The sequence below is a fragment of the Trichomycterus rosablanca genome, chromosome 20 (assembly GCF_030014385.1).
Source record: "Trichomycterus rosablanca isolate fTriRos1 chromosome 20, fTriRos1.hap1, whole genome shotgun sequence".
Lineage (NCBI taxonomy): Eukaryota > Metazoa > Chordata > Actinopteri > Siluriformes > Trichomycteridae > Trichomycterus > Trichomycterus rosablanca.
In genome coordinates, this window is record NC_086007.1 from 847,511 (window position 1) to 875,508 (window position 27,998).

General features: G+C 45.4%; 3 protein-coding genes across 4 annotated transcripts; all 3 read left to right on the forward strand.

Moving 5' to 3' along the window:
* The first annotated feature begins 145 nt into the window (after positions 1-145).
* yipf1 (Yip1 domain family, member 1) lies at positions 146-7,930 on the forward strand. 2 transcript variants are annotated; one of them, XM_063017060.1, is made up of 10 exons: positions 146-244; positions 1,674-1,713; positions 1,900-2,030; positions 2,130-2,213; positions 2,640-2,727; positions 3,340-3,456; positions 3,949-4,115; positions 4,195-4,377; positions 6,478-6,585; positions 6,741-7,930. In XM_063017060.1, exons 2-9 carry the CDS (start codon positions 1,680-1,682, stop codon positions 6,571-6,573), a joined length of 900 nt encoding a protein of 299 aa, XP_062873130.1. In that variant the 5' UTR covers positions 146-244; positions 1,674-1,679; the 3' UTR covers positions 6,574-6,585; positions 6,741-7,930. The 2 variants fall into 2 exon arrangements, with proteins under 2 accessions (XP_062873130.1, XP_062873131.1); XM_063017061.1 differs by having other exon boundaries at positions 2,133-2,213.
* A 92-nt stretch (positions 7,931-8,022) lies between these two features.
* Positions 8,023-9,451, forward strand: zgc:113691 (uncharacterized protein LOC503529 homolog). Its single transcript, XM_063017062.1, has one exon. It carries the CDS (start codon positions 8,321-8,323, stop codon positions 9,059-9,061), a length of 741 nt encoding a protein of 246 aa, XP_062873132.1. The 5' UTR covers positions 8,023-8,320; the 3' UTR covers positions 9,062-9,451.
* Positions 9,452-9,923: 472 nt separating this feature from the next.
* On the forward strand, positions 9,924-27,992 carry ndc1 (NDC1 transmembrane nucleoporin). Its single transcript, XM_063016629.1, has 18 exons — positions 9,924-10,008; positions 12,250-12,370; positions 13,128-13,229; positions 13,325-13,499; positions 16,629-16,758; positions 17,357-17,465; positions 17,557-17,608; positions 18,364-18,496; positions 19,451-19,543; positions 19,646-19,727; positions 20,225-20,395; positions 20,565-20,819; positions 22,422-22,534; positions 23,088-23,138; positions 24,407-24,470; positions 24,872-24,972; positions 25,603-25,763; positions 26,828-27,992. Exons 1-18 carry the CDS (start codon positions 9,970-9,972, stop codon positions 26,889-26,891), a joined length of 2,016 nt encoding a protein of 671 aa, XP_062872699.1. The 5' UTR covers positions 9,924-9,969; the 3' UTR covers positions 26,892-27,992.
* The last annotated feature ends 6 nt before the right edge of the window (positions 27,993-27,998 follow it).

Below are 27,998 nucleotides of genomic sequence, written 5' to 3' on the forward strand. Positions count from 1 at the left end.
TTTGAAATACTACAAAACGTGCGATTTTAGATTCTTTATCGTTCAGTTAAAGGAACTACAATTCCCATCATTCCCCTGTCCATGGCTTGCGTTGCTAGGATTCACATCCGGTATGAGTGTGACGTAAACAACCCGGTAGTTCAGGCTAGAATGTTGTCGTAGAAGTTTTAGAAACTACAGAATTAATCAAATTATATCGAATTAAATCGATTTTATCTGTTTTAAAGATCCGCAGATACCGAAGGTGAGTATATAAATTAAATAAAGTGATCGATAGCCAAACGTTCAGCTACTTTTTTATTAAAATGAAGTTACATTCTACAACCCCAAATCAGTAAAAGTTGGGACAGTACGGAAAATGTAAATAATAAAAACACAGAGTTTCTTACATTGACTTTGACTTTTATTAGATGTCAGACAGGATGAAGCTGAGATATTTCATCTTTTATCTGCTCAACTTCATTTCATTTATTAATAAACATCCATTCCTGCATTACAGACCTGCAACACATTCCAAAAAAAGTTGGGACAGTAAAGCATTTACCACTCTGTAATGTTGCCGTTCCTTTTCACCACTTAAAAGAAAGTTTGGCACCGAGGAGAGCGATTGATTTAATGTTTCAGCTTTTATTTTAATAATAATAATAATAATAATACATTTTATTTATATAGCGCTTTTCAAGATACTCAAAGACGCTTTACATAAGACAAATAATCAAAACAAATACGTACATACACCATACAAATCATAGTACAAAATCAAAATAGTACATCAACATCAAGAATAATTAAGATAAAAACAAAGAGAGCAGCATAAGACAGTTCATTAAAAATTAGCTAAATTATGAGAGAGAACAACAAATATAGAACAATTTCTTAAAATTAGACAGAAACAGGACAGATTCACATGCAATCAGGAAACTGAAAACTTTACAAGTTTTAGGATCTAGGACTTCACATTTCTGTCGTGATCTAAGTATAAAAACTATTAAAAAGAATAGCAAAAATAAAAGCATTTATTTCGTGTATTTTTTTATTTTGTCTCGTTCTTCCTGCAAACACGTCTTAAGATGTGCAGCAGTACGGGGGGTCGTCACACGTTCTCTATCGGGGACGGGTCAGGACTGCAGGCGGGCCGGTCCAGCACCCGTACCCTGTTCTTCCGCAGCCACGCCTTTGTAATGTCTGCAGCAGGTGGGAAAATGCTGGACGTCCCTGGAAAAGACGACGTCTTGAAGGCAGCATGTTGCTCTGACGTCTCAATGATCTCAATTTTTTTCCGAAAAAGACCTGAAATGCAGGAGCGGATGTTTATTAATAAATGAAATGAAGTCGAGCAGATAAAAGAGGAAATATCTCAGCTTCATCCTGATAAAAATCAAGAAACTCTGTGTTTTTATTATTTACATTTTCCATACTGTCCCAACTTTTACTGATTTAGGGTTGTATTGTATTATACTGTAATTTTGTTTGTAATTTTTACTATTTATTTTAGGCTATTTTTTGTATATATGCAAATTTTACTAGCACATTATAACTTGTACGTTGTCTGCTTAGTGTTTCGTCTGTATATTGTAGAGAGACGCCAACAGCCGGAAACAAATTCCCGTATGTGTGAACATAGCTGGTGAATAAAGATGATTCTGATTTTTTATGTTTCTGTGTTCCATCAGATCGACATGAATAATCCAGATGTTCACCTGCAGTTCCAGGGTCAGTTTTTTATTCTAATATTTATTACTAAATACAAATGTTTAAAAACATTTCACCATATACTCATTTACTATGTATACATATATCTATTTTATATAAATTTGCCAAGCACTATTAGGAACACCTATCTGGTGGAGGTGATGTCCTGCAAGCCTCTGTGTATGTTTTGATGATTATTGCTGATAGATTTTGAGGATGATGGAGGTGAGATGAAGAGCGATGGAGCGGCGGTCAGGATGGATGACCCGCTCTTCGGTCAGATACAGCGCAGATCTGCAGGAGCTTCATCGGTGGAGGAGGACGATGATCAGACGGAGGTCTGAGCTTGATGTGATCAGAATCGTTTTTAAAATCATTTTCTAGATCTTGATCTTCCTCAACAAGTTTTCGTTTTATCTCCGTCTGTAATCGTCCAGCAGCTTCTCAGAGGAGAGAAGAAAAGTTCAGCGTTCTGGACTCTGGAGTACTATCAGACGTTCTTCGACGTGGACACTCAACAGGTGAGGGTTCGTCCGGCTGAATGGTTTGATCTTGGTGGTTTATTCTGATTATATATAAAATTATTTGTATTTATTCAAATGTACCAGATTAAAGTCACTGAACGTTTGCTCAGTCATATCTAATTCCCCAACTGACTGAGGAGTCATGCCCGTCTTCCCCCGACACACACACACACACACACGCATGCATGCATTCGCTGACCGCTTCTTTTCACCTGCCAGAGACGGCGTCTCACAGAGAGCAGTATCGCGTACGGAGAGTCGCGCACTGCAATCCGTGATTCAGCCATCTCTAGTGTCGGTGCTTCGCCCAGCCAGCAGAGGTCTCAGTTTCAGCAGCATTGTGGAACACTCGCTCATTAGTGTCTGTATGAGCGCCCGGCCGGTCGATAGCACAGCTGAGATCATATTTCTGTTTGTTTGCAGGTGGTGAGCAGGATTATCGGCTCCGCTTTGCCGTGGCGCGCCAAACACTTTGTTCGCCTCTGCGTCCGGAACAACCCGGACCTTTACGGTGAGCTCGACGGGTTTACAGATGTGTAGAGCGTACAAACCGAGGCCGACCGCCGTTCTCCTAACGGGATCTGGCTTCTAATCGCGCTTTCATTAAGCATGGCCACGCCCAAAGTTGTTTTTGGTCTCTCATTTCAGACAGGCGTCGCTTCTTTTCACCGAATCCCCCGACATTGAAGATTTTTACCTTCCGGCATCACAACAACACTGCTGCACCTAATACACTCGTACCAGTGTCTGGCAGTGATAGCTCAGTGGTTAAGGTACTAGACTAGTAATCAGAAGGTTGCCAGTTCAAGCCTCACTACTACCAAGTTGCCACCGTTGGGCCCCTAAGCAAGGCCCCTTAACCCTCAATTGCTCAAACTGTATATAAACATAATTGTAAGTCACTGTTGGTGATTTGGTGTTGGGTTGGTGTTTAGGTCGGAGCTCTGTGCCCGTTCCTAAACCCAAAACTGATCAACCCATGTTTTTAAAGACCTCACTTTAAGCACGACCTTCCCCAAACTGTTGGCACAACATCAGAAGCGTAGAATGTATTTAATAGAATAGAATAGAGGCGTGTCCACATATTTCTGGTGATGTAATAAACACCGTATGTTCCCCACAGGACCGTTCTGGATCTGTGCCACGCTGGTGTTCGCGATCACCGTGAGTGGGAACATCTCCGGTTTCCTCAAACACTACGGAGAGCCCAAGTACAAATACGTTCCCGAGTTCAGCAAAGGTAAGAGCACCTGACCACGCCCGTTCCACCATCACCTGAGCTCAGGTGCAAAGCCACAAACTATCACGGACTGCTTTTAACAGGCCAGTCAGTCCGTGTTTTGGATTTGATGTGAGGTTTGCATGAGTGTCCGTCATGCTTCTGTGGTAAACCGCTTCGGAAAACCGTTGTCACTTAACGCAGTACGCCGCTGCATCAAGAAATCCAACCCGGAATTCTGTTAAACAAAGAGAAAGCTGTACATCAATTCTATACAGAAACGCTGTAGAGTTCTCTGGACCCGGGGTCATCTGAGATGGACCGAGAGACGAATTTAGCACTCGGGTACGGTACTGATCACTGGGCAGTGAAAACGAGCACTAAATGGGGGGTAACAGACTAAAACAGAACCGTTCCGTCGGGTTCCGTGCAGTGGAAACAGGGGCGTTATTCTCTGATGTCTCAGCTACGGTGTGATGTCATAAAAACCCTGAAAGCTTCCTGTGTTCTCAGTGACCGTGGCGGCTACGGCGATCTACAGCTACGCCAGCCTGGTTCCGCTGGCGCTGTGGGCGTTCCTCTCGTGGAGGCGCAGGGGGGTCTCTGAGGGCGTGTCCTTCTCCTTCCTGCAGATCGTCTGTGTTTACGGATACTCGCTGTCCGTCTACGTTCCTGCTGCGGTGAGTCGCTTTCTGTAGGATTGTCCCAATACTTCTGACCATACGGAGTACATTACATTTGTGTGTGTGTGTGTTACAGGTACTGTGCGTGGTCCCGAGCGAGGTTCTGAGGTGGAGTTTGATAGTCCTGGCTCTGTGCCTCTCTGGGTCGGTTCTGGTTCTGACGTTCTGGCCGGTGATCAGAGACGATCGGCCGCGAGTGGCCGCCGTGGTTCTCTCAGCTCTGCTCGCGCTTCACGTGCTGCTCACCGTGGGCTGTAAGGTACGTCCTAAACATTTATGACCCGTCCTTCCCTCGCCAATACAGCAGGTCCTTCACCATTATAGAATGTAAACAATAACATTTGTGGTGTTCCAGGTGGTTGCTAGGGTTTCGCTCCATGGTGTTCCAGGTGGTTGCTAGGGTTTTGCTCCATGGTGTTCCAGGTGGTTGCTAGGGTTTCGCTCCATGGTGTTCCAGGTGGTTGCTAGGGTTTCGCTCCATGGTGTTCCAGGTGGTTGCTAGGGTTTTACTCCATGGTGTTTCAGGTGGTTGCTAGGGTTTTGCTCCATGGTGTTCCAGGTGGTTGCTAGGGTTTCGCTCCATGGTGTTCCAGGTGGTTGCTAGGGTTTTGCTCCATGGTGTTCCAGGTGGTTGCTAGGGTTTCGCTCCATGGTGTTCCAGGTGGTTGCTAGGGTTTTACTCCATGGTGTTTCAGGTGGTTGCTAGGGTTTTGCTCCATGGTGTTCCAGGTGGTTGCTAGGGTTTCGCTCCATGGTGTTCCAGGTGGTTGCTAGGGTTTTGCTCCATGGTGTTCCAGGTGGTTGCTAGGGTTTCGCTCCATGGTGTTCCAGGTGGTTGCTAGGGTTTTGCTCCATGGTGTTCCAGGTGGTTGCTAGGGCTTCGCTATTTGGTGTTCCAGGTGGTTGCTAGGGTTTTGCTGCATGGTGTTCCAGGTGGTTGCTAAAATTTCACTCTGTGGTGTTCCAGGTTGTTGCTAGGGTTTTATGTGGTGTTCCAGGTGGTTGCTAGGGTTTTGCTGCATGGTGTTCCAGGTGGTTGCTAAAATTTCACTCTGTGGTGTTCCAGGTTGTTGCTAGGGTTTTATGTGGTGTTCCAGGTGGTTGCTAGGGTTTCGCTCCATGGTGTTCCAGGTGGTTGCTAGGATTTCGCTCCATGGTGTTCCAGGTGGTTGCTAGGATTTCACTCTGTGGTGTTCCAGGTGGTTGCTAGGGTTTCACTCCATGGTGTTCCAGGTGGTTGCTAGGGTTTCGCTCCATGGTGTTCCAGGTGGTTGCTAGGGTTTCGCTCCATGGTGTTCCAGGTGGTTGCTAGGGTTTTACTCCATGGTGTTTCAGGTGGTTGCTAGGGTTTCGCTCCATGGTGTTCCAGGTGGTTGCTAGGGTTTTGCTCCATGGTGTTCCAGGTGGTTGCTAGGGTTTCGCTCCATGGTGTTCCAGGTGGTTGCTAGGGTTTTACTCCATGGTGTTTCAGGTGGTTGCTAGGGTTTTGCTCCATGGTGTTCCAGGTGGTTGCTAGGGTTTCGCTCCATGGTGTTCCAGGTGGTTGCTAGGGTTTTGCTCCATGGTGTTCCAGGTGGTTGCTAGGGTTTCGCTCCATGGTGTTCCAGGTGGTTGCTAGGGTTTTGCTCCATGGTGTTCCAGGTGGTTGCTAGGGCTTCGCTATTTGGTGTTCCAGGTGGTTGCTAGGGTTTTGCTGCATGGTGTTCCAGGTGGTTGCTAAAATTTCACTCTGTGGTGTTCCAGGTTGTTGCTAGGGTTTTATGTGGTGTTCCAGGTGGTTGCTAGGGTTTTGCTGCATGGTGTTCCAGGTGGTTGCTAAAATTTCACTCTGTGGTGTTCCAGGTTGTTGCTAGGGTTTTATGTGGTGTTCCAGGTGGTTGCTAGGGTTTCGCTCCATGGTGTTCCAGGTGGTTGCTAGGATTTCGCTCCATGGTGTTCCAGGTGGTTGCTAGGATTTCACTCTGTGGTGTTCCAGGTGGTTGCTAGGGTTTCACTCCATGGTGTTCCAGGTGGTTGCTAGGGTTTCGCTATTTGGTGTTCCAGGTGGTTGCTAGGGATTTGCTATGTGGTGTTCCAGGTGGTTGCTAGGATTTCACTCTGTGGTGTTCCAGGTGGTTGCTAGGGTTTCACTCCATGGTGTTCCAGGTGGTTGCTAGGGTTTCGCTATTTGGTGTTCCAGGTGGTTGCTAGGGTTTCTGGAGCTGGAACAGTCGGCCATACCTTGACGTCCAGTTCTCGGTTCTGCTCTGTCCCTGTTCTGTCCACTTTCTCCCTCACAGCTGTGGATGTTTATGTTTCTGTTATTTTGGCCACCTGATTTATTTGTTTATTTGTTTGTTTGTTTGTTGTTTGTTTGTAGGTGTATTTTTTCAGCACCCATAAAGCTGTGAGTCTGGAACACGCTGATGCACCAGTGACCACGCCCAAATCTTTAACCACCATAAAATCCCACTGATCTCCAGCACAGGTATGATTCCAGGTGCTTCCGACTTTGCAGCAACAGTTTAGGGAAGGTCCTTTAATGTTCCAGCACTCGTGGTGTCGATCACGTGCCTCGTGTTAGCGCTCGGTTGCATGATTGCTCTACACGGTTTCTCCTTCCTAAAGCACGATGTTCTTCAGTTTCAGCGTATCCTGTTCCCCTCTCATCCTGAGGGGATCATCAAGTTTCCTCAGCACCGGGTCGGAGCGGACGGCAAGACGTCCGGAGACGCGCCGGGACTTTATTTACATGTGAAGTTACTGATACTATACTGTAGTTACGGTGGTGAAAATGAGGTGAAAATTATCCACGTCTCAGCTGATCTGCCAAATTTCTTCTTATTTTATATAAAACTATCGGGTTTGTGAGATTTTTCTGGTTTTTAATCTGTTTCTTTGTCTCTGTATTTAATGAACGAGTGATTTAAGTAAACAAGGACAGAATCTGATTGATTTGAAGCATCAGTGTAAAGCATCTGTGGTTCTGATGTAAAAACTACAACAGTAAGAGTGAGAGACCAAAAATGAGCGGGTGGGTCACTGATTGGCTGAGTAAAATATATATATTTTAACCACTACAGTGAAAATTCTACCTAAAACTAGAAATAAAGCTTTAAAACTTGTTCAATGTTCAGAAGTTGAATCAAGCTGCGCCCAGGTGATGCAGCAGGAAATTCCGCTCTTGCACCAGCGGGCATAATTGGCAATGCCTGCAGGGAGGGATGACCGGACTATGTGGGTGGGGTCTTCAAACGCTGTGTAAGGACCCTGATTAGCAGATAGAGGCGCATGTGCAGAGTGCATGGGTGGAAAAGGGTTCCACTAAGGGCTGCACGTGGGTCGGAGGAGGCGTGAGCACCAATATACCCTCCTCACCTACAATCAGGGATCCACCAGCAGCGGAAGACAAACTGACTACACTAAATCGGGAGAAGAACGCATAAAATATTAAAAAGAAGTTCAATCAACACATCACATGAAATGTGAAACTGAAATGTGATTATGGGATGTTTTTGCTTTTTGGTTTTATTTTCAGTGTGTTTAATGCGGAGGGTGGATTATTATTATTATTGTTATTATTAGTAGTAGTTCTGGGCTCATTAGAAATATTTAATAGTGTAAATAATGATGCTGTGGAAATAATTTCTATTCTTTTGGAGAGATTATTCCTCTTATGGAGATGAGATGAAATAAAGTGAGATGGGGTGAGATAAAATGAGATTAATTGAGATTAGGTGAGACAAATTAAAATGAGCTGAGATGAGATGAAGGTATCACACTTCACGTTACACTTTCTGTAAGACTTGGTAATAAACTGGATGTAAAAACGAGTCTCACTTGTAATGTTTTGGCTTGTTATGAATAATTTTTACGTTTTGTTTGTGTTGATTTGGGTTTTTGTTTGATCTGTCAGTGTGAAATGATTTCTTTATGTGTTTTGTGTTTCCATTTGTCACACGAGAACACAAATTACGAGGATACTGTGGCCAAAAGTGTCCTAATTACCAAAGCCTGGGTGCCGTCACCTGAAACGGTATCTGAGGAGTGTCCTCTAATTATTGGTCATTCTAACCTCGGCCTAAGGTTACACCCGGAGCTCTGATCTGCTCTGCTCTTGTCAGGTTTGAAGACGACGAGATTCTTTAGCTCGGAGGGTTAAAATGGCTGTTTTATAACCGAACGTGACTGATACGAACTTCCACTTTTATTTTATTTTCACGATGGCTAGAAAACCTTTGGTGAACGACCCTCTGAAACTGTTGGATCAGTACCGGCAAGAGCGAGACGAAGCCGTCCAGCGCGAGAACGCCCTCAAGGAGAAACTGAGACAGTACGATTCCAGGTTGAAATCCTCAGAGGCCGCCAAACAGAAACTCAAAACCTTGACGATGGAGAACAAGGAGCTGAAGAAGCAGGTGAAAGCTCTGAGGACCGAGATCGGACTGGAGTCCAGTCCCGGCTTCCAGGGTAAAACCACGAAGGACATCGTCAACGACCTGCAGGAGAAAGAGCGCGAGTGCAAGGCTCTGGTGGAAAAGAACGGACGCTTGAACCTGACCATCGACGAGCTCTCGTCCGAGCTGGCCAACACGGTCACCTCCAAAACCCTGCTGGAGGAGAAGGTCCAGTCTCTCCAGGTCAGCCTGAAGGACATGACCAACAACCAGCGACGTCTTCTCAAACTGTGGGAGCACAAGAAAGCCCAGCGTGAACCTGTACTCCTGCCGGCCATAACTCAGCGAGCCGGGCACAAACCGGTGGCATACAAGTCCGTCCAGACCGACATGTCCATCGGATCTACGCAGATCCTGCCCGCTAACGCGTTCGAAACCAGATTCCGATGGGAACCGGAGAGGAACCGAAATTTGGAGAGACGGAATATCGTGCTACCCAACGGAGACACTCGAGAAAAACCTCCAGCCTTCGTTCAGAACGAGACCAAGAGCATCGTACATCACTGATCGATTCATTGAGACATTAATTTATTCCTTTATTTATTTTCACCAACCACACCATCCTGGTCAAGTTCACAGTGCGTCCATCACTACCCAAAAGCAGGGTGCCAATTCTTTTCATGGTAACACTCAGAGACCGGCAGACTGTTTTGAGAGGCAGAGAAAAACCAAAGTACCAGAAGAAGGTTTATTAGCTGCAGATTTACGGATTTAAAAAGCTAATAAATGTTGTATGATTATGGACTTCATGTAGGAAATAAAACTTGAGGAAATCTAAGCTTGTGTACTAAGAAATTCTAAAACTTCTGTACATTTTTCACTCAAATTGTGTTGCTGATATGATTTGTAATGAAAAACGATGATTTAAATCATCAATACTTAGAAACAAAAGCATTTACTAGCATTTACACTTATATTGTTTATATATTATATTGTTTATCACAAAATGAAGTGTGCAATCTGATTAACTACACAGCAGCTGCTTATTTCTATCTCTTATTGTGCAGTAAATGGATGTAAATAATGTTATAGTTGTTTTGTGTTTTGTAATAAATGTAGAACTATGTTCAGAATCTGATACATGCTAAATGAACATGAGTCTGATATTAACGCTTTATAATTATGCTTTTGGATGGTTTTTGGACACGTTTGTCTATTGTAATCTTGCTTCTTTACTTAAATGATAGTTAATTAACATGTAAAGTGATTTTAATGTGAAACAGAATGAAAACTTTGGACTGGATTAACGTTAGTGTGCTTATTTCTGTTCAGGCTTCGAGTTAGACGCCTGCACTGGGTCCACACCGGGTCCTTTGAGTGTGTGGCGGGGAATGTAGCTTCATGTTTTTGTTCACTCACTGCTGCCATGAACGATCCAGAAGTTTAATTTCATTCTTTTCTTTTAATAATAAAAAATGTTCTCAATTAGTCAGAACTGCTGGTTTGTACAGAAGGTAAGTTGTTATGTGAGTTGTTAACATGAAGCTAATGCTAACCGCTGAACTTCACTAGGCTTATTGTGCAGCGTTCAAAATTAATGTACATTCATGTAAAGAACTGTTTTTAAATCAAGTGTGCGGTTACTTGTCAAGAAAAAACGAAAGTGCAGCGTGTCTTTATTTTTATTCATCTGAGTCTAAATAATTATCTGGTCTATATCAACTTCTGTAGCTCAAATCACAACAGAAATACAAAACTAAACTCATTTAAATCTAAACACGTACTCATTTACATCCTAATGTAAAACAACGTTTAGAAGCCAGGTGAGAGGAATCAGTGAACTTTATTATTCATAAACATATAGAACCACACAATAACTTGAAATAAATGTTTTCTAAATGAGGCTCTCACATCATTTTGGAGAAATCTTGACCCACTTCAGGTCATCCCACCCCAGCATCTCCATAGTATTGAGGTCTGGACCTGGACTTGACCATTACAGTTCCATCACCTTGTTTTGTTCTTCTTTATCCATTCAGGTGTTGATTACTGTTTTGCTTTGAACCATTTTTCCTGTTTCATGAAGCACTTTTGTTTCATGTTAAGCTGCTGGACAGATGACCTCACATCTGGACCTTATTGTTTCAGGCGTAGCTGCAAAACAATTCACCCGAGATGTTTGTGGTGAAGCCCTGCGATTGTATGGCCGCATCAGTCTCACAAGTCTAAAGTAAATAGTTCAGATGCAATTTTGCAAACTGGCATAAAGCTGCTATATTTATATTGGACAGAAGTGGCTTGCTTACAGCGACTTCTCCATAACAGCCAAATGTGCTCAGTCTTTTCCTTTAGTCTTTGTCTCTCAATGATGGAAGAAGCTTAAGACGATGATGAATCTTCCCGTGAGTGGCCAGACTGCTCGGTGATGATTATTCCAAAAAGTCACCAAAGATCCTCCCAAAAAACCTCGACTGTCTCTGCTTAACTCTTTATTCTTGACTACAGAATATTGGAAAGACTAGACAAGAATTGGATTGGACCACAATGAGGAGCCCACTGCTAACCAGGAGACACAGCTGAGGTAGTGGGGTAGTGTCATATATACAGTCCAATCCAAATTGGACATCAAGGGTCACATTATGCCTGGTGTAAAGCAAATACACAAATACAGCGTTTCAACAGTCAGACCTGGTAGTGTCATGGTTTGCTGACGATTTGCATTTACTGAAAAAATGAAGAGTTCATCTCCCTATTAGAACATTTTTTGAGAGGAATGTGGAGCTAAAATTTCTTCTGAATCTCTGGCGTGAGTGAGTCTTGGCCGCCCAGTAACCTGTCTGCGGTCCGTCAGGCCCTGCCATATCAGTTCTCAGAAAATTTCCAAACAAACATAGCAAGGATGGAGCGTGTGCTACTGTTAAATATAAGAAAGACATTAAAAATAACAAGTTAAGCCGCTCAGGTGGCGCAGCGGTAAAAAGACACGCTGCAACCAGGGCTGGATTCTGAGTACGTGGTATCGAATCCAGCTTTGCTTCACCGGTTCGAAGCTGGGCGGCTGTATGGGCAACGATTGGCCGGTTGCTCAGTTAGGGGGCGGGACCAAGAACCGGATGTGGGTCTCTCTCTGTCAGAATGCGATTACGACCTCTGCCGGCTGATTGGAGGCGCCTGCACAAGAGATGAGGAAGAGTGCCCTTAGGGTGTGCATGCAACGCTAGGTGGCGCCAAACTCATAAAAATGTGCGGGTGGCAAAAATGCATTCGGCTGCTGCTCATGTTTCGGAGGGGATGTTGGTTAGCTTCGATCTCCTCGGTCAGGGCGGGGTTCGGCATAGACAGCGCGGTGCAAACTGAACAATTGGATGCGCTAAAGGGGGAGAAAAAGGGGAAAAAAAAAAAAATAACAAGAATAAAACTTAATAATAAAAATATCAAGGTAGTTTCTGGGAAATATAGATTTTTCAAAAAATTTTCCAGGTTTGTTTCCTTTTTTTTCTCCCATTTTACTTTTGCATCCAACCCAGTCGTGTCCAGTTGGGGTTTCTCACTCGTCATGGCTGCCACCTTATCTAGGATTGAGGGAGGGCCAAAGACTTTCCAAAAAGCTGAGCTTGAATTCCACTGGAATTCTTAATGTTTTGTCCAGACCTCCTCTGAAATGCAGCCGCTCTTTGGTTTATTGTCCCACTACTATCGTATAAGGTGTGATGTGATGCGCTGGTGATTATGGTGGAGATGTCGGTGTGTTGCAGGTGGTTCGGTGGAGATCTGTAGCCAGTATAGCCTGGTCCGTACTGCTGCTGCCTCCCGTGATCACGCTCCTGGTGTTCCTCATCCGATTCAGTCTGTTCCACCCCATCCAGTGGATCTCAGGTAATCACTTCTCCACCTTTCACCTTTTAGGGGCCACATGCAGTCCGCTTCAAAAATATTGACACCCCTCAGAATAGGCTTCATTGCTTATCCTTTTTAAGTCTTATAATTAGTGCTTTGTAATACTGAGTCCTATAATAATAATAATATTCTCTAATAGAGTTTTCAACCTATAATAATGAGACTCGGTGGGTAGCACCGTCTCCTCACAGCAAGAAGGTCCTGGGTTCGATTCCCAGGCATGTCTCATGTTCTCCCCGTGTCTGTGTGGGTTTCCTCTCACAGTACAAAGACGTGCAAGTGGGGTGAACTGGAGAAAGGTAATTGTCCACGCTTCCAACTTTGCAGCAACAGTTTAGGGAAGGTCCTCTCCTGTTCCAGCATGAAAAGCTCGGTTTAAAAACCAAGAATCTCCAGCGTCCTGCACAGAGCCCTGACCTCAGCCCCACTCAACAGCTCTGGGATGAACCGGAACACCGACTGATGAACAATCAGTGCCCAGCCGTACAAATGCTGTCATGGTTTGACCGAGTGGGCACAAATTCCCATACGCAGACACACTTCTCAGAAGAGCGGGTGTTGTCTGTGTCCAAATACTTTTGGCTATATAGTGTATTTAGCCTGGGCTCACAAGTACAGAAAGGGCATCAGGGAGGGCACAACAACAGTGTACCCTTAATGCCAGTCCCAGCTTGAGACACCATAAACATGCCGCCGTCATGCCATGCTGATAAACGTGTGACTGTGTTTATTACAGAAAGCTTCGGAGTCCTGACCTCGCTGAGTTCGGCGTTCTGCGTCGTCCTCCTGTGCGCCGCCACGTTCCTGGTGGGATTCTTCAACCTGCAGTATTACTCGGGTCGGTACTCCGGGGTCCAATCCCGTTCTCTCGGGTCACGTGACGCGACGCCGCGGCGTTTTTGACTCTTTCTGATGCTCTGGTGTTTCCTGCAGTGGTTCCGTCCATCCCGTGTTCCAGAGTGGCCCTGCTGGCGGAAGTGCTTCACCCCACCCAGTGCGTTTACTCTCTGGTGCACTGCGCGGTCGGCATGCTGGTCATGTGGTGCGTGTGCGTGATGGCCGGGGGTCGTTATCAAGCTCTGCACTCGCCCTGCGCTCAGAACCAGAGGTGAGAGGCTGTGTGTCCTACTAGTGACGGGTCACGACTAGGGAGCGGTTTGAAAAGGTTATAATGATTTACTGATGGCAACAGACAAATAATATTTGGCGTTTCTGATGCCGTTGGATCTTACTGCCGCGTCCGATACAGTTGATCATGGTATCCTCATTTCACGTCTGGAGAAATGTGTTGGTATTAGGGCTGAAACGATTCCTCGAGTAAATCGATTACTAAAAATCATCGATTCAAATTTTTTGCATCGAGGAATCGTTTAATCCGCACAACCCTATACAGCTCACGGTGTTTTACAAGGACGACTTTCACTTTTGCGCAGTGTGTTTAACGCCGTGTGCAGGTGACGTGAAGAATCTGAGGGCTGCGTCCCAAATATCTTAAACATAAACAGAACATAACAGGACTTCATCCGGGTTCTTTTTGCGGACAGTTTAATGAACACTACGTATCTGGACACGTTCGCCGCTCCTGTGAACTGAACGTATCGGTTTAGGACGCAGCCGAGATTTGATAGCGCGGACTGCAAAATATAGAGAGAAAATAGCGAACAGGAGGAGACTGGACAGAGAAAACCACAGAAAGTTTGAGATCATTTTAAGCTGATAAAACTAAAACTCAGTAGAACATCCACACCATCAGAGCGTCGTGTTTACTTTACTCATTTTTACTGACTTTACTTTGTTTCAACCACCACAGGCTTTTATGAAGATTTAGGCAAACACACACACACATACATACACACACACACACACACACACACACACACACACCAGATCTACCTCATCTAGAGACACAATCCTGACAGATTTTTATCCCCCTACAAACACCACAAAACCTCCCAACAAAATATTAAAGCTTTATGTTCTGCGTGAGCTGTAGCTGAAACTTTGAGTTTTGAAAGTTGCACAGATTACAGGCTTATGTTCATGTATTTTTGTTCATCATTATTATTATTTATGACTTGATGACCTGATGTTTCAGGTTGCCTGTTTACATTTTAAAAGTAAAAAATGTTAAACTGTCCTGTATGCAAGGAATACAAATGTACAGTTTGGTTTAAGAAACATGTCTTATTTAATCTAATATGTATTTGTTTTTGCTCTTTGTTAAAGCAAAAGTATTTCTTATCCGATTACTCGATTAATCGCTGGAATAATCGATAGAATACTCGATTACAAAAATAATCGATAGTTGCAGCCCTAGTTGGTATTACAGGTACAGCACTGGAGTGGTTTAAGTCATATCTGACAGGCAGGAACTTCTCTCTTAGCCTTGAGGTTACAGTATCTTCCTCTATCCTGTTTCTATCCTGTGGAGTACCTCAGGGCTCCATCTTGGGGCCATTACTGTTTTCCTTATATATTTTACCATTGGGTTCCATTTTCAAGTCAAGTCAACTTTATTTTTAAAGCACATTTAAAGACTACAAGAGCCAACCAAAGTGCTGTACAATATAAAATAAGACAATAAAACCATAAAAGTAACAGTAAAGAATAACAAAGGACAGTAAAATTTAAAATAATAAATAAAAATACAGAAACAATAGGACAAAGTTTGAGACATACCCTGGACATAAGAAGAAGAATAATTCAGGATAATTCTTCCTTAAAGAAGATACTGGATTGTCTGGATTGGATTTTTTTAAAGGTTAACGAAAGTAAAATGGTGCTAATGAAACTGCTCAGGCGGACGAGGGTCCTATGGAAAGATTTCATACCTCAACTGTTAGGGATTTTGGGGGTTATAATGGATAAGGACAGATTAACTCGGTAGTTCAGGCTAACTTCCTACATTTGCGGCTCTCATCCAAGGTGAAGCCGTTTTTATCTAATAAGGATTTTAAAGGGTTATACATGTTTTTTTATTTCATCCAGACTTGACCACTGTAATGTCCTGTATGCTGGTGTTAGTCAGGCCGGTCTTTCACGTCTTCAGTCGGTTCAGGACGCTGCTGCGCGTCTCTTGAGAACGCATCTCTCCTGTACTTGCATCTCTTCACTGGCTCCCTGTGCGTCTTAGAATCTTAGAATTTTAAGATCCTTATGTTCACTTTTAAAGCGCTGAATGATCTCCTACAACCACAAATCCCATCTAGGTCGGACCAGCATCTAGGTTGAAGAATAGGGGCAATCGCGCTTTTTCTATTATTGCCCCAAAACTCTGGAATGAGCTCCGTATGCATGTTAAGGAAAATGTAAATGTTAGGACGCCCCCCTACACTGACTGTTTTTAAGTCTCGGTTAAAAACATATTTTTATTCTTTGGCTTTTAACACAGTATGAGGGTTGTATAATTGCTCGTGTTATGTGGGTTTTATTGTGTAATGTTTATTGTCTTTTGTACTGTTTGTGTTTATAGGTTTTATTGTAGATTGTACAGCACTTTGTTCAACTGCTGTTGTTTTTAAAAGTGCTTTATAAATAAATTGACATTAACAATTAACAATTAGACAGGTGGCTAAGTGGGGTAGCACTGTGCCCTCACAGCGAGAAGGTCCTGGGTTCGATCCCCAGGTGGGGCGGTCCGGGTCCTTTCTGTGCGGAGTTTGCATGTTCTCCCCGTGTCTGCGTGGGTTTCCTCCCACAGTCCAAAGACGTGCAAGTGAGGTGAACTGGTGATACTGAAATGTCCATGATATAACCTTGTGTGACCTGATGAATCTTGTGTAATGAGTAACTACGTTTACATTTTTTTTTACATTTTCGACATTTAGCGAACGCCTTTATCCAAAGCGACTTACAGTACAGTTACAGTATACAGTCTGAGCAATTGATGGTTAAGGGCCTTGCTCAAGAGCCCAACAGCAGCAACCTGGCAGTGGTGGGGCTTGAACCAGCGACCTTCTGGTTACTAGTCCAGTACCTTAACCACTAGGCTACAGCTTGCCATAACTACCGTTCCTGTCATGAATGTAACCAAAGTGTAAAATATCACGTTAAAATCCTAATAAATAAACAAACAAACAGTTGGTTAACGTTCCTAATTAGCAGCTTATGGTTTTCCAAACTTTTTTTTTCAAGCGACTTGTCCATGATTTTTTTATTTACCTTTTTATTCTTCCTCTGCTGGGGATTACCGACTGTGTACTTTAATATGTCATGACCGTACGTCTCTCGTGTGCAGTGGCGGCGTGGAAGCGTGTCTGAACGAACATCATCTCTTCCTCCTGCTGGCTGGAGCCTTCATGGGGTACGCTCACAGTCTGATGGGCGTGGTCCATAACATCCACTACGTCTCCTTTCACGTCATACAGGTACGGTCTTACCTTTCAGTCTCGGTTTTTATTCTGGTCTTGAATTCCAAACCGTCTCAGACTAGTAAACGTGTTAGAAATTGACTTACCGTTGGATTCGGTTCTCATGGGCGGGGGGGGGTCCATGGCTGGGCTGTTGGCATCCTGATTTTTACTTGAGCACGTGGAATTTCCGGGCTGTGTTTCAAACCACATGCTGTGTGCTACATGGTGTGTAACTGCACCATTCAAAGTGCACTAGTTAGGCGTCTTATTTAGTTAGTACGGAAGTGTGTGATTTGGGACACAGCCTTTGGATAGGCTTTAAACCTTTGTTCGGCAGCAGCATCTCAGAAATTACAGTATCGGACTAGTGATCAGAAGGTCGCTGGTTCAAGCCGCACCACCACCAAATTACCACTGTTGGGCCCCTGAGCAAGGCCCTTAGCCGTCAATTGCTTAGACTGTATAGTGTCTCAGTACTGTACGTCGCTTTGAATAAAGGCGACATCTAAATGCCGAAAATGTACATGGTTCAAGCCCCACTACTACCACAAATGCTACACTTTGGCCCCTAAGCAAGGCCCCTAAGCCTGTTAAATGTGTGTTTATTCTACAGCAGTACAAGTACATGAGGTTTAAAGGCTCCCTGGCGTGGGTGGTGAAGTGCAGCGCGGTTCAGTCCCTGTACTTCAGCAGGAACTTCATCCTTCTCTATTTCTTCTTCGGTACATCGTTATCTAACTATTTTTTTTTTTTTATTTGTGCCCTAATAACGACATTAATGAGCTGATTAATTATTAATTTATTATTTTCTAGGTCACATTCCCAGGACGTGGATGTCCAGCACTCTGAACCTTCCGATCGACAGGTGGTTGATTAAATAAATAAACTATATAATACGTTTTCCTGCACCCTTTCCATATTTCATCTTCTAATTTAGTCATATCCGGTACCTGATTGTGAATTCGCTGCCGCTTGCACACCTGATATGGTCATAGACACACGCCCTCTCCAACACGTGTCCAGTCTACCGCAGCTTCTTGTCACCTGCCAGTCTTGAGTTCCAACACGGAGCCGTATTGCTATAGAGAGTCACACTAAGCCCCACGCGAACACCCCCCCCCCCCTCCCCACACACACACACACACTGGCGCAGGAACCCAGGCCACTCCAGGAGATTGCATAATCACACCAGCAGTGGGAGGAGACCCCCTTTGACCATCCCTCCCTCCCTCAGACACGGGCAATTGTCTTTGTCCTTGGCGTGTACAGCAATATTTTCAGTCCTATTTCCAGTCGGTGATGTCTTTTGGGAAAGGGCGTGGCCACCTTTGATTGGCGACTGAAGTCACTCATCACTCAATGGAGTGGAGTCACTGAGCCCTCAGGTTTTTTTTTATTTCTGTAGCCGTGTTACTGACCGACCTGGCACCTGTGACCCGAGAGCGAGAGGGTCGAACGGGGTTCCTCGTTGCTGCTGCATTTGTGGTCTCTGCTGGCTGGCGAGGCTCCTGCTAGAGAGACGGTTGATTCTAGATAGTAGTGTTTGACCCTCCGTACGTGACGCTGCTCTCTGTGAGACTCGAGACCCGTTCTCACCGCGCCTCTCTCGTGCCGTTGCAGTTCTGTACACACTCTGGACTCGCTGGCTGGACTGTGTGATTTCTCGCTGCTGTATGAGCTGTGGATCAGCGGGACGTTCCTGCTGCTCACCTGGTACATCACCGTGCTGCTCTTCAGGATCTACGTCGCCGAGGTACCGCTCATGCCACGTTCACCCAACACGACTGGATCTCTCATAATCGGGAGTCTTTCAGGGGTGATTGGGGTCACACACTTCACCATCTATCACCGGGAGGAATCGCAGACGAGTCCGTCTGTCCGCTGTCCCAAAATACGTTCAGTGAGACGGGTTTTATCCTTCCGAAAATGGACGTCGGCGTGAGGCGAGCAATCCCAGCTATGCAGCAAAAAAACAGTCGAGAGTCGGAGATATATAGATGTTATTCTGTAGCCGTTTATGCTTGTTGAGAGTTGTAGCTCAGCGGTTAAGGTACTAGATTATTAATCATGAGGTTGCCGGTTCAAGCCCCACCATCGCCAAGTTGCCAATGTTGGGTCCCTGAGCAAGGCCCTTAAACCTCAATCGTTTGAATTGTAAACTTGTGATAATCAGTGATAATTGTGAGTCGTTTTGGATAAAATGTAATATAAATATGTCCCAAAACTTTAAGGTACTGGATTAGAAATCAAAAGGTCGCTTGTTCAAGCCCCACCATTGCCGGGCTGTCACTGTTGGGCCCTTGAGCCAGGCCCTTAACCTTCAATTAAGTGTATATATACTTTGGATAAAAAGCGTCTGCTAAATGCCAAAAATGTAAATCTATAAGCTCTTCCCCCTAGTGTCCCCTCTCTCCGTATCCTGCGTTCTGATTGGCTGGAGCTCGACGCACCGCGATTACGACCTGATCTCGACGCTTTTCGTACTGCAGGATTTGTTCGATTCTCCGCGAGCTTCAGGAGACGTGGGATTGAGTCTGTCTGGTCGGGCGCTTAACATACAAGATTGGCTATGTCTCAGGGAGGGAGGGAGGGAGGGCCGACTGTCCAACTGTGTCTTTTGGACCTCGTTTGAGTGGGTGTGGCCGAGACACCCGAACTCGGTTGCGGGTTTCCGTTCCCGTGTGGTGACGAGTCTCTGTTCTGGCAGCCGTACAGGTTCCCCATGCAGTCGTTGTTTGCGGAGGAAGCCGAGTGGTGCCTCCCTAAAGCCCTGACCGAGACGAGCTCCCTGGTTATGAAGGTAAGAGCCTGCCGTGCTTTTTTCAGCCTGCTTTTTTGTTTATAAAAGCACGGATCTGGAGTGTTAACGGTGCATTATAACCGCTCGTGTGTGTGTGTGTAGTTTCTGGCTCTGCAGGATTTGGCGTTGCTGTCCCAGCATTCCCCTTCACGCAGACAGGAAGTCTTCAGCCTCAGTCAGCCAGGTACTACTAGAACGTCATTATGAGAAAATGCTAGAACACGTAGAATCTGAGCGCTACTACGACCCGGGTTCGAGTCAGAGGCGAGTCAGAGGGAGGTAGGGAGGGAGGGGCGTCATTGGGATTCTGTTCTGCCTCAGCAGTGACTCCTACTGTCTGGTCAAGGTACCACAAGTGGTGGAAGAAACCCAGATGAGGAGCATGCTCTGTCGTGTTAAAGCTATGTAATTAAATCCGCCACTGGTCGGTGAAAAGAAGCGGTCCTTTGCAGTGTGTGCTGTACTCCACCCTATTTTCACCAGTGCGGGCAGCAGGGATTGCAAATAGGAAGTTCAGGATCTCGGCTTTCCTAAAAAAGGCAGGGCTGGAGTGCAGGCATCTGCACTCTTATTATGAAGCTGGGCTGTTCTAGCTGAGATGTGGAAGCACGTGCAGCTCCTTGATGCTACCACCACCATGTTTCACTGCTAGTACATAATCTGCTGTGTGTGTGTGTGCAGGTGGACACCCTCATAACTGGAACGCCATCAGTAAGGAGTGTGTGTCGCTGCTGAGGGATCTGACCCAGCGCCTGGTCACTCATCACGACGCCGTGGCCTCCTCCTCCAACGGCCGAGCCAAACCTCCGTCCGACAGAAGTGACCCCGGGTCCGGCTCCTCGGTCAGCTCAGGTACATTTAGACCGGATCACCGCGCACCCTCCGACACGTATCCGGTCTGAGGCGCTTCTTATCACCTGCTAGTTCGGGTTCCCTCAGAGAACCGCATGGCGTACGGAGATCGGCTTTCTCTCTGTCGTTTGAGATTCGAAATGATGAATCTTTTCCCGTCTCCCGACAGCCACGTCCGGACCGGAGGACCTTCCCCAGACTCCTCGTCCAAGCGCTCTGATCAGGACCCCGGCTTCCGTCTTCGGTTCGGCCGCGAGGGACGTGGGCTCCCCCATGACCGCGCCTTTCACGCCTGACCTGGGCAGCCCCTTCCCCAACCCCGCCGTACATGCCCTGCTCGGGCAGCAGCCGGTCCAGAGACCCTGGTCGGTTCAGAGTCCTCATATCACCAGGAGGAACCCCAAACTCTGGAGCACGTCTGCCGGTAAGTGTCATTATACCCGAATTATTCAGCACCCGCTTTTATTGGTGCCACCGAACTGGTGCCGTGTGCTTGTGTAGTAACTGGATGATATTTAAACGTCATTTTTTTTCTTTGTTTAATGCTGAATTTAGTCACACACACACTTAACTACTCAGAATGTGTTTTGGTCGAATCTCGGGCACATTTGTTTGTTTTTAGCGACTCGATTTTGTCTTCCGCTGCTGAGGGATACCAGATTGTATCCGAGGAGAGCACGTCGCTGTACACGCCTCCTCCGACACGTGCACAGCCCTCTGCACGGGCGTCTCCTCCGCCAATCAGGGTCCTTACACGGCGTATGAAGACCCACCCACCCACACATAGTCCGGCCCTAACTGGCGTTATGAACGCCAATCAGTATCTGCTGCAGGCACTGCCGATTATGACCACCAGATGGCGCCCAGCCGACCGGTGGCAGAATCTCTGCGCTGGTGTGCTAGCGGATTGTCCTGCTGTGCCATCTGGGCGCCAGGACTGAGTTTCTAACCTAGAATTAGCAAATATGTGAAATATGGCAGCACGGAGAACATGCTAAAGCACCGGGCACAGTCTAGTGATTTATCTAGTGATGTTCTTTTTAAAATAAACTAATGTAGGTAGCAGGACTGAACGTGGAGACGAATCTTCTCAGTCAGAGTTACAATATTAGCAAACCTACAGGATGGGGGGAAAGGGAGAACCTACTAATGCTCCTCCCGTGAGCTTCAGTAGATGCAGATAATGTAGGACCTGATTGATGAGAATATTTCTACATGACAGATTTTACTCTTATATTTCGTTCTGAAGTGTCGTGTTCGAGAGCGGGGACGTAAACAGACACTATTAAAATTATACTATTTTTTTATGGGGGGTTTTTAAGAACGTTTTAAATTTTAGATCCTAAATTCGTAATCAGATGAATGTGCAGGACACTTTGCTTCATTAAAAGTTAATTTTCATCTACATTTATATATATATAATGTCCTGGGGAGGGGAATGGCACCGATTTGGCGGAACGGCCCATGTACTGTATGTTGGTTGTCCATTATTTTATGAGCTACGTCTATACAATGACTGACTGTAGCCCCTCTTTTGCTCTGTACAGAAAAGAACCTCAAAAAGATCCTACGCTCCAGCTTTCATTTGATGATGGACCATTCTCAGCCCTCTGGTGTTCTGGTGCGAGTGTAGCAGGTGCAGCAGTGTTGTTGTGATTTTTAAGTCCTGTTTAAACCTACTAACCGCTTTATTAGGAACACCTACCCCAAGCAAGACTAGAGGTTTTTTGGTCCGTCTTCCTCTAGTGTAGGCACCACTCTTCCCAACAACACTGCTGCACCTGCTACCAGCCCAACATGCCATGTTTTTACCACATCAGAGTCATTGCAGTGCTGACAATGTGCCACCGCTGGAAAAATTATTTGTAGTAACAGAATATACAGAGCAACAGATAGGCTACAGTCAGTAATTGTATATCCTTGCTGTAAAACCTTATGGCAGGTGTAGCGCAAAAAAAACAAAAAAAAAGGTGATTAAAGCTAATAAAGTGTTCAGACATGCTTTGATGTTTTGCTTTGATGTCAGACTCTCAGACCAATGGAAGCCCCCCGGCGTCTCCCGTTCCCGGCTCCACACCCCCACCTCAACCGCAGAGGCCCAGTCTGCTCTCCCAGTGGCTCCAGAACAGGAAGGAACAGGTACAGTTCAACACACTAATTACCCCCCCCCCCCCCCCACCACCACCACCCTGGGGGTAACGAGCTTATTAGGGCGTCTTATTAATAGCGGCCGTGTCCTAAATCCCACATCCCTGTTCCAAATATCGCTCTATAAGCTGTTGGTTACACCCTGTGTATGTAGCACTTGTGCTTTATAGCAGAAAGTATTTGGACGCCTGACCAGCCGCTCTTTTGGAGTGTGTCCGTGGGAATTTGTGCTCTGATGGATTTCACGGTCGACGTTCCGGTTCATCCCAGAGCTGCTGAGTTGGGCTGAGCTCAGAACCGAGCTTTTCTGTTAGCGACCGTTGTGCTGAAACATATAAATTCAGTGATTAGAAGTGGGCGTCCACATACTTTTGGTGTATAGTGTAGTATGCCGTTTGGGACACGCATGGCTCACACAGACGTGATTGGCCGTGCCTGAGGGTGGGAGGGTCTCTGATTCTGATTGTGCACCCTGTTTAATAATGATGATGATGATGATGAACCACTTTGGGATTGTTGACCGTTCTCTTCCTCTTGTGCTCAGGTCAAAGGTTTCCTCTCCAAGCGGGGGCTGGTGGTGTATTTATTCAACAAGGTAAGCAGCTCATCAACCGCTTTATCCTGGTCAGGGTCGCTGCGGGTCCGGTTCCACAAGTAAACACGGAGCACAAGGCAGGAAAACCCCGGACAGGCGTGAATCCGCTGGCTGATTCAAACCCAGATGTGCATGCATGTGTTGCATGGAAGCGTGATGGAGGTGGCATGGAGGTGCGGTTTGTCCCCCAGGTGTCGTCGTTTTCAGACTGTGGTGGACCAAATGACCTTAAAGGAATTCGAACCCCGAACTACTGTGTACCGTAGTACCGACCCAGTTCCAAAAAAAAGTTGGGACAGTAGCTGCAATGCAAATAAATATTCATGTTTTACCTGATTACCATTATTGGTCTTATTATTAATAATTATTAATTAAGTTCTAATTCCTAATTTGATTCCCGCAACACGTTCCAAAAGAGAAAGGACAGGGGCGAATAATCACCAGGAACGTCGTTATGTCATGATTGGGTATGAAATGATCATTAAGGATGATGATTTTATAATAAAACACTCTTGCAGTTAATTAACAAGATATTTTGAGGTTTAATTCCAAGAAATGTTTAGATTTTACCGCCTACTGTGCATAACACTATCGAAAGATCCAGTAAAACAGGAGAAATTTCTGTTAATAGAGAGCGATAATGAATCCCTGTGGGCCTTGGTACTATGTGGTGCCTCTAAAACCAAAGACAGATGACCAAGAAGTGCTGGAGGTGTCAAAAAATGTTTAGATTTTACCATCTACAGTCCGTATCATTATTGAAAGATCCAGTGAAACAATAAAGAATGATGATAAATCCTTGGGACTGTTTGAAAACCTAGCGATCTTTTTGCACAGACGCATTTCTTGCCCTCCTACCCTCCTGAGAAGAGGGCGTGTCTAAATTCTTAGCTCCCTTAAAATGCTCCTACTGAGGCACCTTAATTCTGAGTGATGATCTGACTGAAGAAGCTTTGCTGGTTTGATTGTGGGCCTAATAGTGGCAAGTTTGCTGGTCAGACGCCCCTTTAGGGTAACAACTGAGGGGTGCTGGGGTGGCGCGGTGGTAAATTACGCTACGCACTAATGCTGGGATGTAGGGTTCGAAACCCCAGTGGTGCTGTCGGGACAGTCGGGCGTCTACATGCTTGTGTTGGTTGGATTGGCATCCTGTCTGGGGCCTTTCTGCGGAAGCCGGACCCACCGTGACCCTGACCAGTATAACGCAGCTGTAAAACATGACAATAAAATGAAGTTTGTTTACAATTTTTGTTTCTTGTCTTTAACAGCTGCCTGAAGCGTCGAGTCAAGCCCTGTTCGCTGATAGCCAAGCTCACATCTGGGCGCTGGAAGGTCTGAACATCTGGAATTTTACTGCTCGATTTACTGTTTACTGGTCGATGTACCTGCACCCGAGTGCTTAGCGTGTCTCTCTGTACGTCATACACATGACTGAAGGGGGTGTGTGAGTGTGATAGTCTCAGCTCTCCTCGGCCAGTCAGCGTTTGACTGTGTAACGTGGCCGTGTATGGCTTCTGTCTGGTGATGGATGATCTTGAGGGCTTAGCGTGTCTCTCCGTTCAGAATGCAGCTCTCTATGACTAGATCACCACGGCACAACACCTGCTTCCTCTGTATGATCCTGATGTGATATATTCACACACTCGGCTCCGCCCTGAAATGCATTTACGCTACGTTTTTAACCTGATGCTATTTTTATTTCTTATTTATTTTATCTTATTATATTTTTTTAGGACTGTCTCATCTGGTGGCCGCTTCGTTTTCCGAGGACAAGTACGGAGTGGTGCAGACTACATTACCCAGCATCCTCGACAGCATGCTCTCCCTTCAGGAGGTAAAAATAGGCCGTCTCCGAATAACGATCACCAGTCCATAATGCAGGCGCATCAACCAGCCAGCAGAAGGTGCTGTTCCTGCAGGATTGAGGAACCTGTCGACCCCCATTACTGCTTCTGCCACCACTGGAAATGACACAGTGGTTGCCATGCCATTCAAACTCCATCCTATCTGGTCTGTGTGGTCGCCTGGTTGGTCGATAGCACAGCCCAGTCTGTAGAGCAGCAATTAAGGCACTGGTGCTATCAACCGGTCCAGGTTTCTGCACAGATGTGATTGGCTAATGTCCTAAGAGAGGTGGGGTGGCTGAACCAGCCTAGTCTAGACGGGCATCTGGTATAAAAACTGTGCCCGGTTGCTGTGGCGATGCCTAATTACGGTAGCAACCATAAGAAAAGCAGGTACTATTGATCCTATGGTCGCTGGTTCAAGCCCCACCACTGCCAGATTGCCACTGTTGGACCGCTGAGCAAATCTCCTGACTCTCATTATATTGTATTTTGTTTCTTTATATGCACAATTCAACCTTAACACTTATGGAACATACTTCTGACCACTATTAACTATAATTATTTATTAGCTGTTTGGATGCGCCCCCACATCACCGACCCCCCCCTCTGTGTTTCAGGCTGTGGACCGGCACTTCAAGCTCCCTCACGCCTCCAGTAAACCAGTGAAGAGTCCCAGCAGTTTTGGCGACTCCTCGTATAAGACGCTGCGCTTCGCTCTGAGAGCCGCTCTGAAAACCGCCGTCTACAGGATCACCTCAACGTTCAGAGAGAATCTCAAGTAAGTGCCAGTGCTAGATCTGCGCTTAGGGCTTCGGGGTGGCCGAGCAATTATGGACAGAAATACATCGGTACCCTTAAACTGGACCTCAGTCGATTCTGGGAGTGGTGTTGAGTTTTAAAGACGTTGAGATGTTTGTGAAACCTGAAACCTGAGCTGCAGATATTTTAGTCTCATGTAAAATAATGAGGTTGTTTTTGACACTTAAACACTGAAAATAACACAAATATAATATAAACACACTGAAATACAATTACTAACAGTTACACATCAATAAAAATACAATAAAAGCTGCACTTTAGTTTTACTTCTTTATTGTTCCCTGACGCTTCTTAATGGTGGAGATGCTCGATGTTGGAGTACCGTATTCCCTTCAGCACCGGCGCATTCACAGTTGCGCTTCTGTGCCGTTATTTCCTATGAAGTGTGACGGCGGTGCACAAAACTCATCGTGACTTATTGTAGTAAAACAGCGAGTGAGGAATGTGATTAGTGGAGGAACTTATGAGCAGTAATAATGAAGAGAAGTTTAGTGCTCCTGTCTCCTTCTTTTACTACATTAAACCACGTTAAGCTTTATTTTCAACCAGAAGCGTTTTAGACTCTGGGAGAAGCTGATTCTGATTCTCAGCGTTTCTCAGAAGCTGGAGCTGTAACACAAGTTTAAAAGTGAAACAGGGAGGAGAATCCAGATAAACACAGATACATGTGGAGCTGTAACCCTGGATCTGAACCTTATTGTCAGGTTGTTTCCTTTATTTCCTGTATAACCGCTCCTCTGTGTGCAAAGCAAGTTTGGTGTGAAGAAACTATACCTCCGACCTTTAACCCTGCTGAAAACCATGGGATGAATTAGAATGTAGACTGTGAGCAAGGCCTTCTTATTGACGTGTTCTTTTGATTAAATGGGCATAAAATTCCCACAAGCACAGTCCAAAATCCTCTGAAGTGCCCTCCCAAAAGAATAAAAGAGGCTAGTGGTGCCACTATATTAATGCCTGAGGTGTCCGGATACTTTTGACCACATGGTTTTTATTTCTTGTCTGTCTGTGTTTGTTTTTCAGCGCCGTCTCCGTTTCTCCGGAGCATCAGAAGCGACTTCAGCAGTTCCTGCAATTTAAAGAGTAGCACTTCTTCTTCAGCTTTGTCTTCTCCGGCTCGGTCTGATGGGCGTCGACGCTCTGTGTGGCTCGGCCCGAGCGCTCCTGTTATTGCAGACAGAAGCTTCAGACAGAAGTGGAGGACGTTTGAGAGCGTGAGAAGCGTTTCTAAGAAGCTCCTGCTGAGGATTAAAGATGCTCCGATTGTTTAAAGCAGGAGACTAAATTAGTGCACCCTGTTTGTTTGTTTGTTTTGTTTGTTTGTCTTGATGGTAAAAGCGCTGGACTGATCAGTGATCAATGAGGAGCATCTGAGGAACGTAGCTGAGATGTTCTCCTGCTCCTGGAATAAATATCTGGACGCAATCATTTTGTTCTATTCTGGTCTCGTTTTGTTCAGCCAATCAGGCGAGAGCTGCACAAATTAGACCTGATTTAGTCATAACCGAACATAAAGAAACATGAGCTTCACTCGGCTCTGCACTGGCAGTCTCGGGGCCTTTGGAATGGCGTCTTTATCGGGCCCCTCACATACTGCTGCCCTGATTAACACAGCCGATGCCACCTGAGCCTCCGTCACATCTCCAGCTGTAGTGAACGTGGCCTAATATCTTTCGCACCGAGTGCCCCGTAGGACCGCACCCAGTTCGGGGTGTATGGTTGTAATTCTGAATTGCCTGATACAGACGCAGTGATGTCATCAGCCCCCTTTTCTGATTGGTTGGGGGGAAATATTAGAATTTTCGTATTAAAGCTCCAGTGTAATTAAACTTATTGTGAGTGAGTTTCTGGCGGCATCTGGTGGTCGGATGTGGAACTGCAGGTGGATTTATTAATTACATGCATAATTAGGTGCCAATTCTTCATTATTCACTGCTTTATTTCCAGTACTTATTAAAAACACTCTCTCTCTCTGTGTGTGTGTGTGTGCGTTCTCGATCAGAACACTTTAAGATCAGTTTTCGCTTCGTGGTGCGTTCACTGACTGTACATGTTTGTATTGCGAGCGTTCGCGAGTGTTACGGATCTTCAGTGTTTCTTCACTTTCATACCAAAAGCCATGAAGTGTTCTGGTGCATTTTGTAAAGTTTGTAAAACAAAATCAATAAATAAACCAGATTTTTCACGTCTTGTG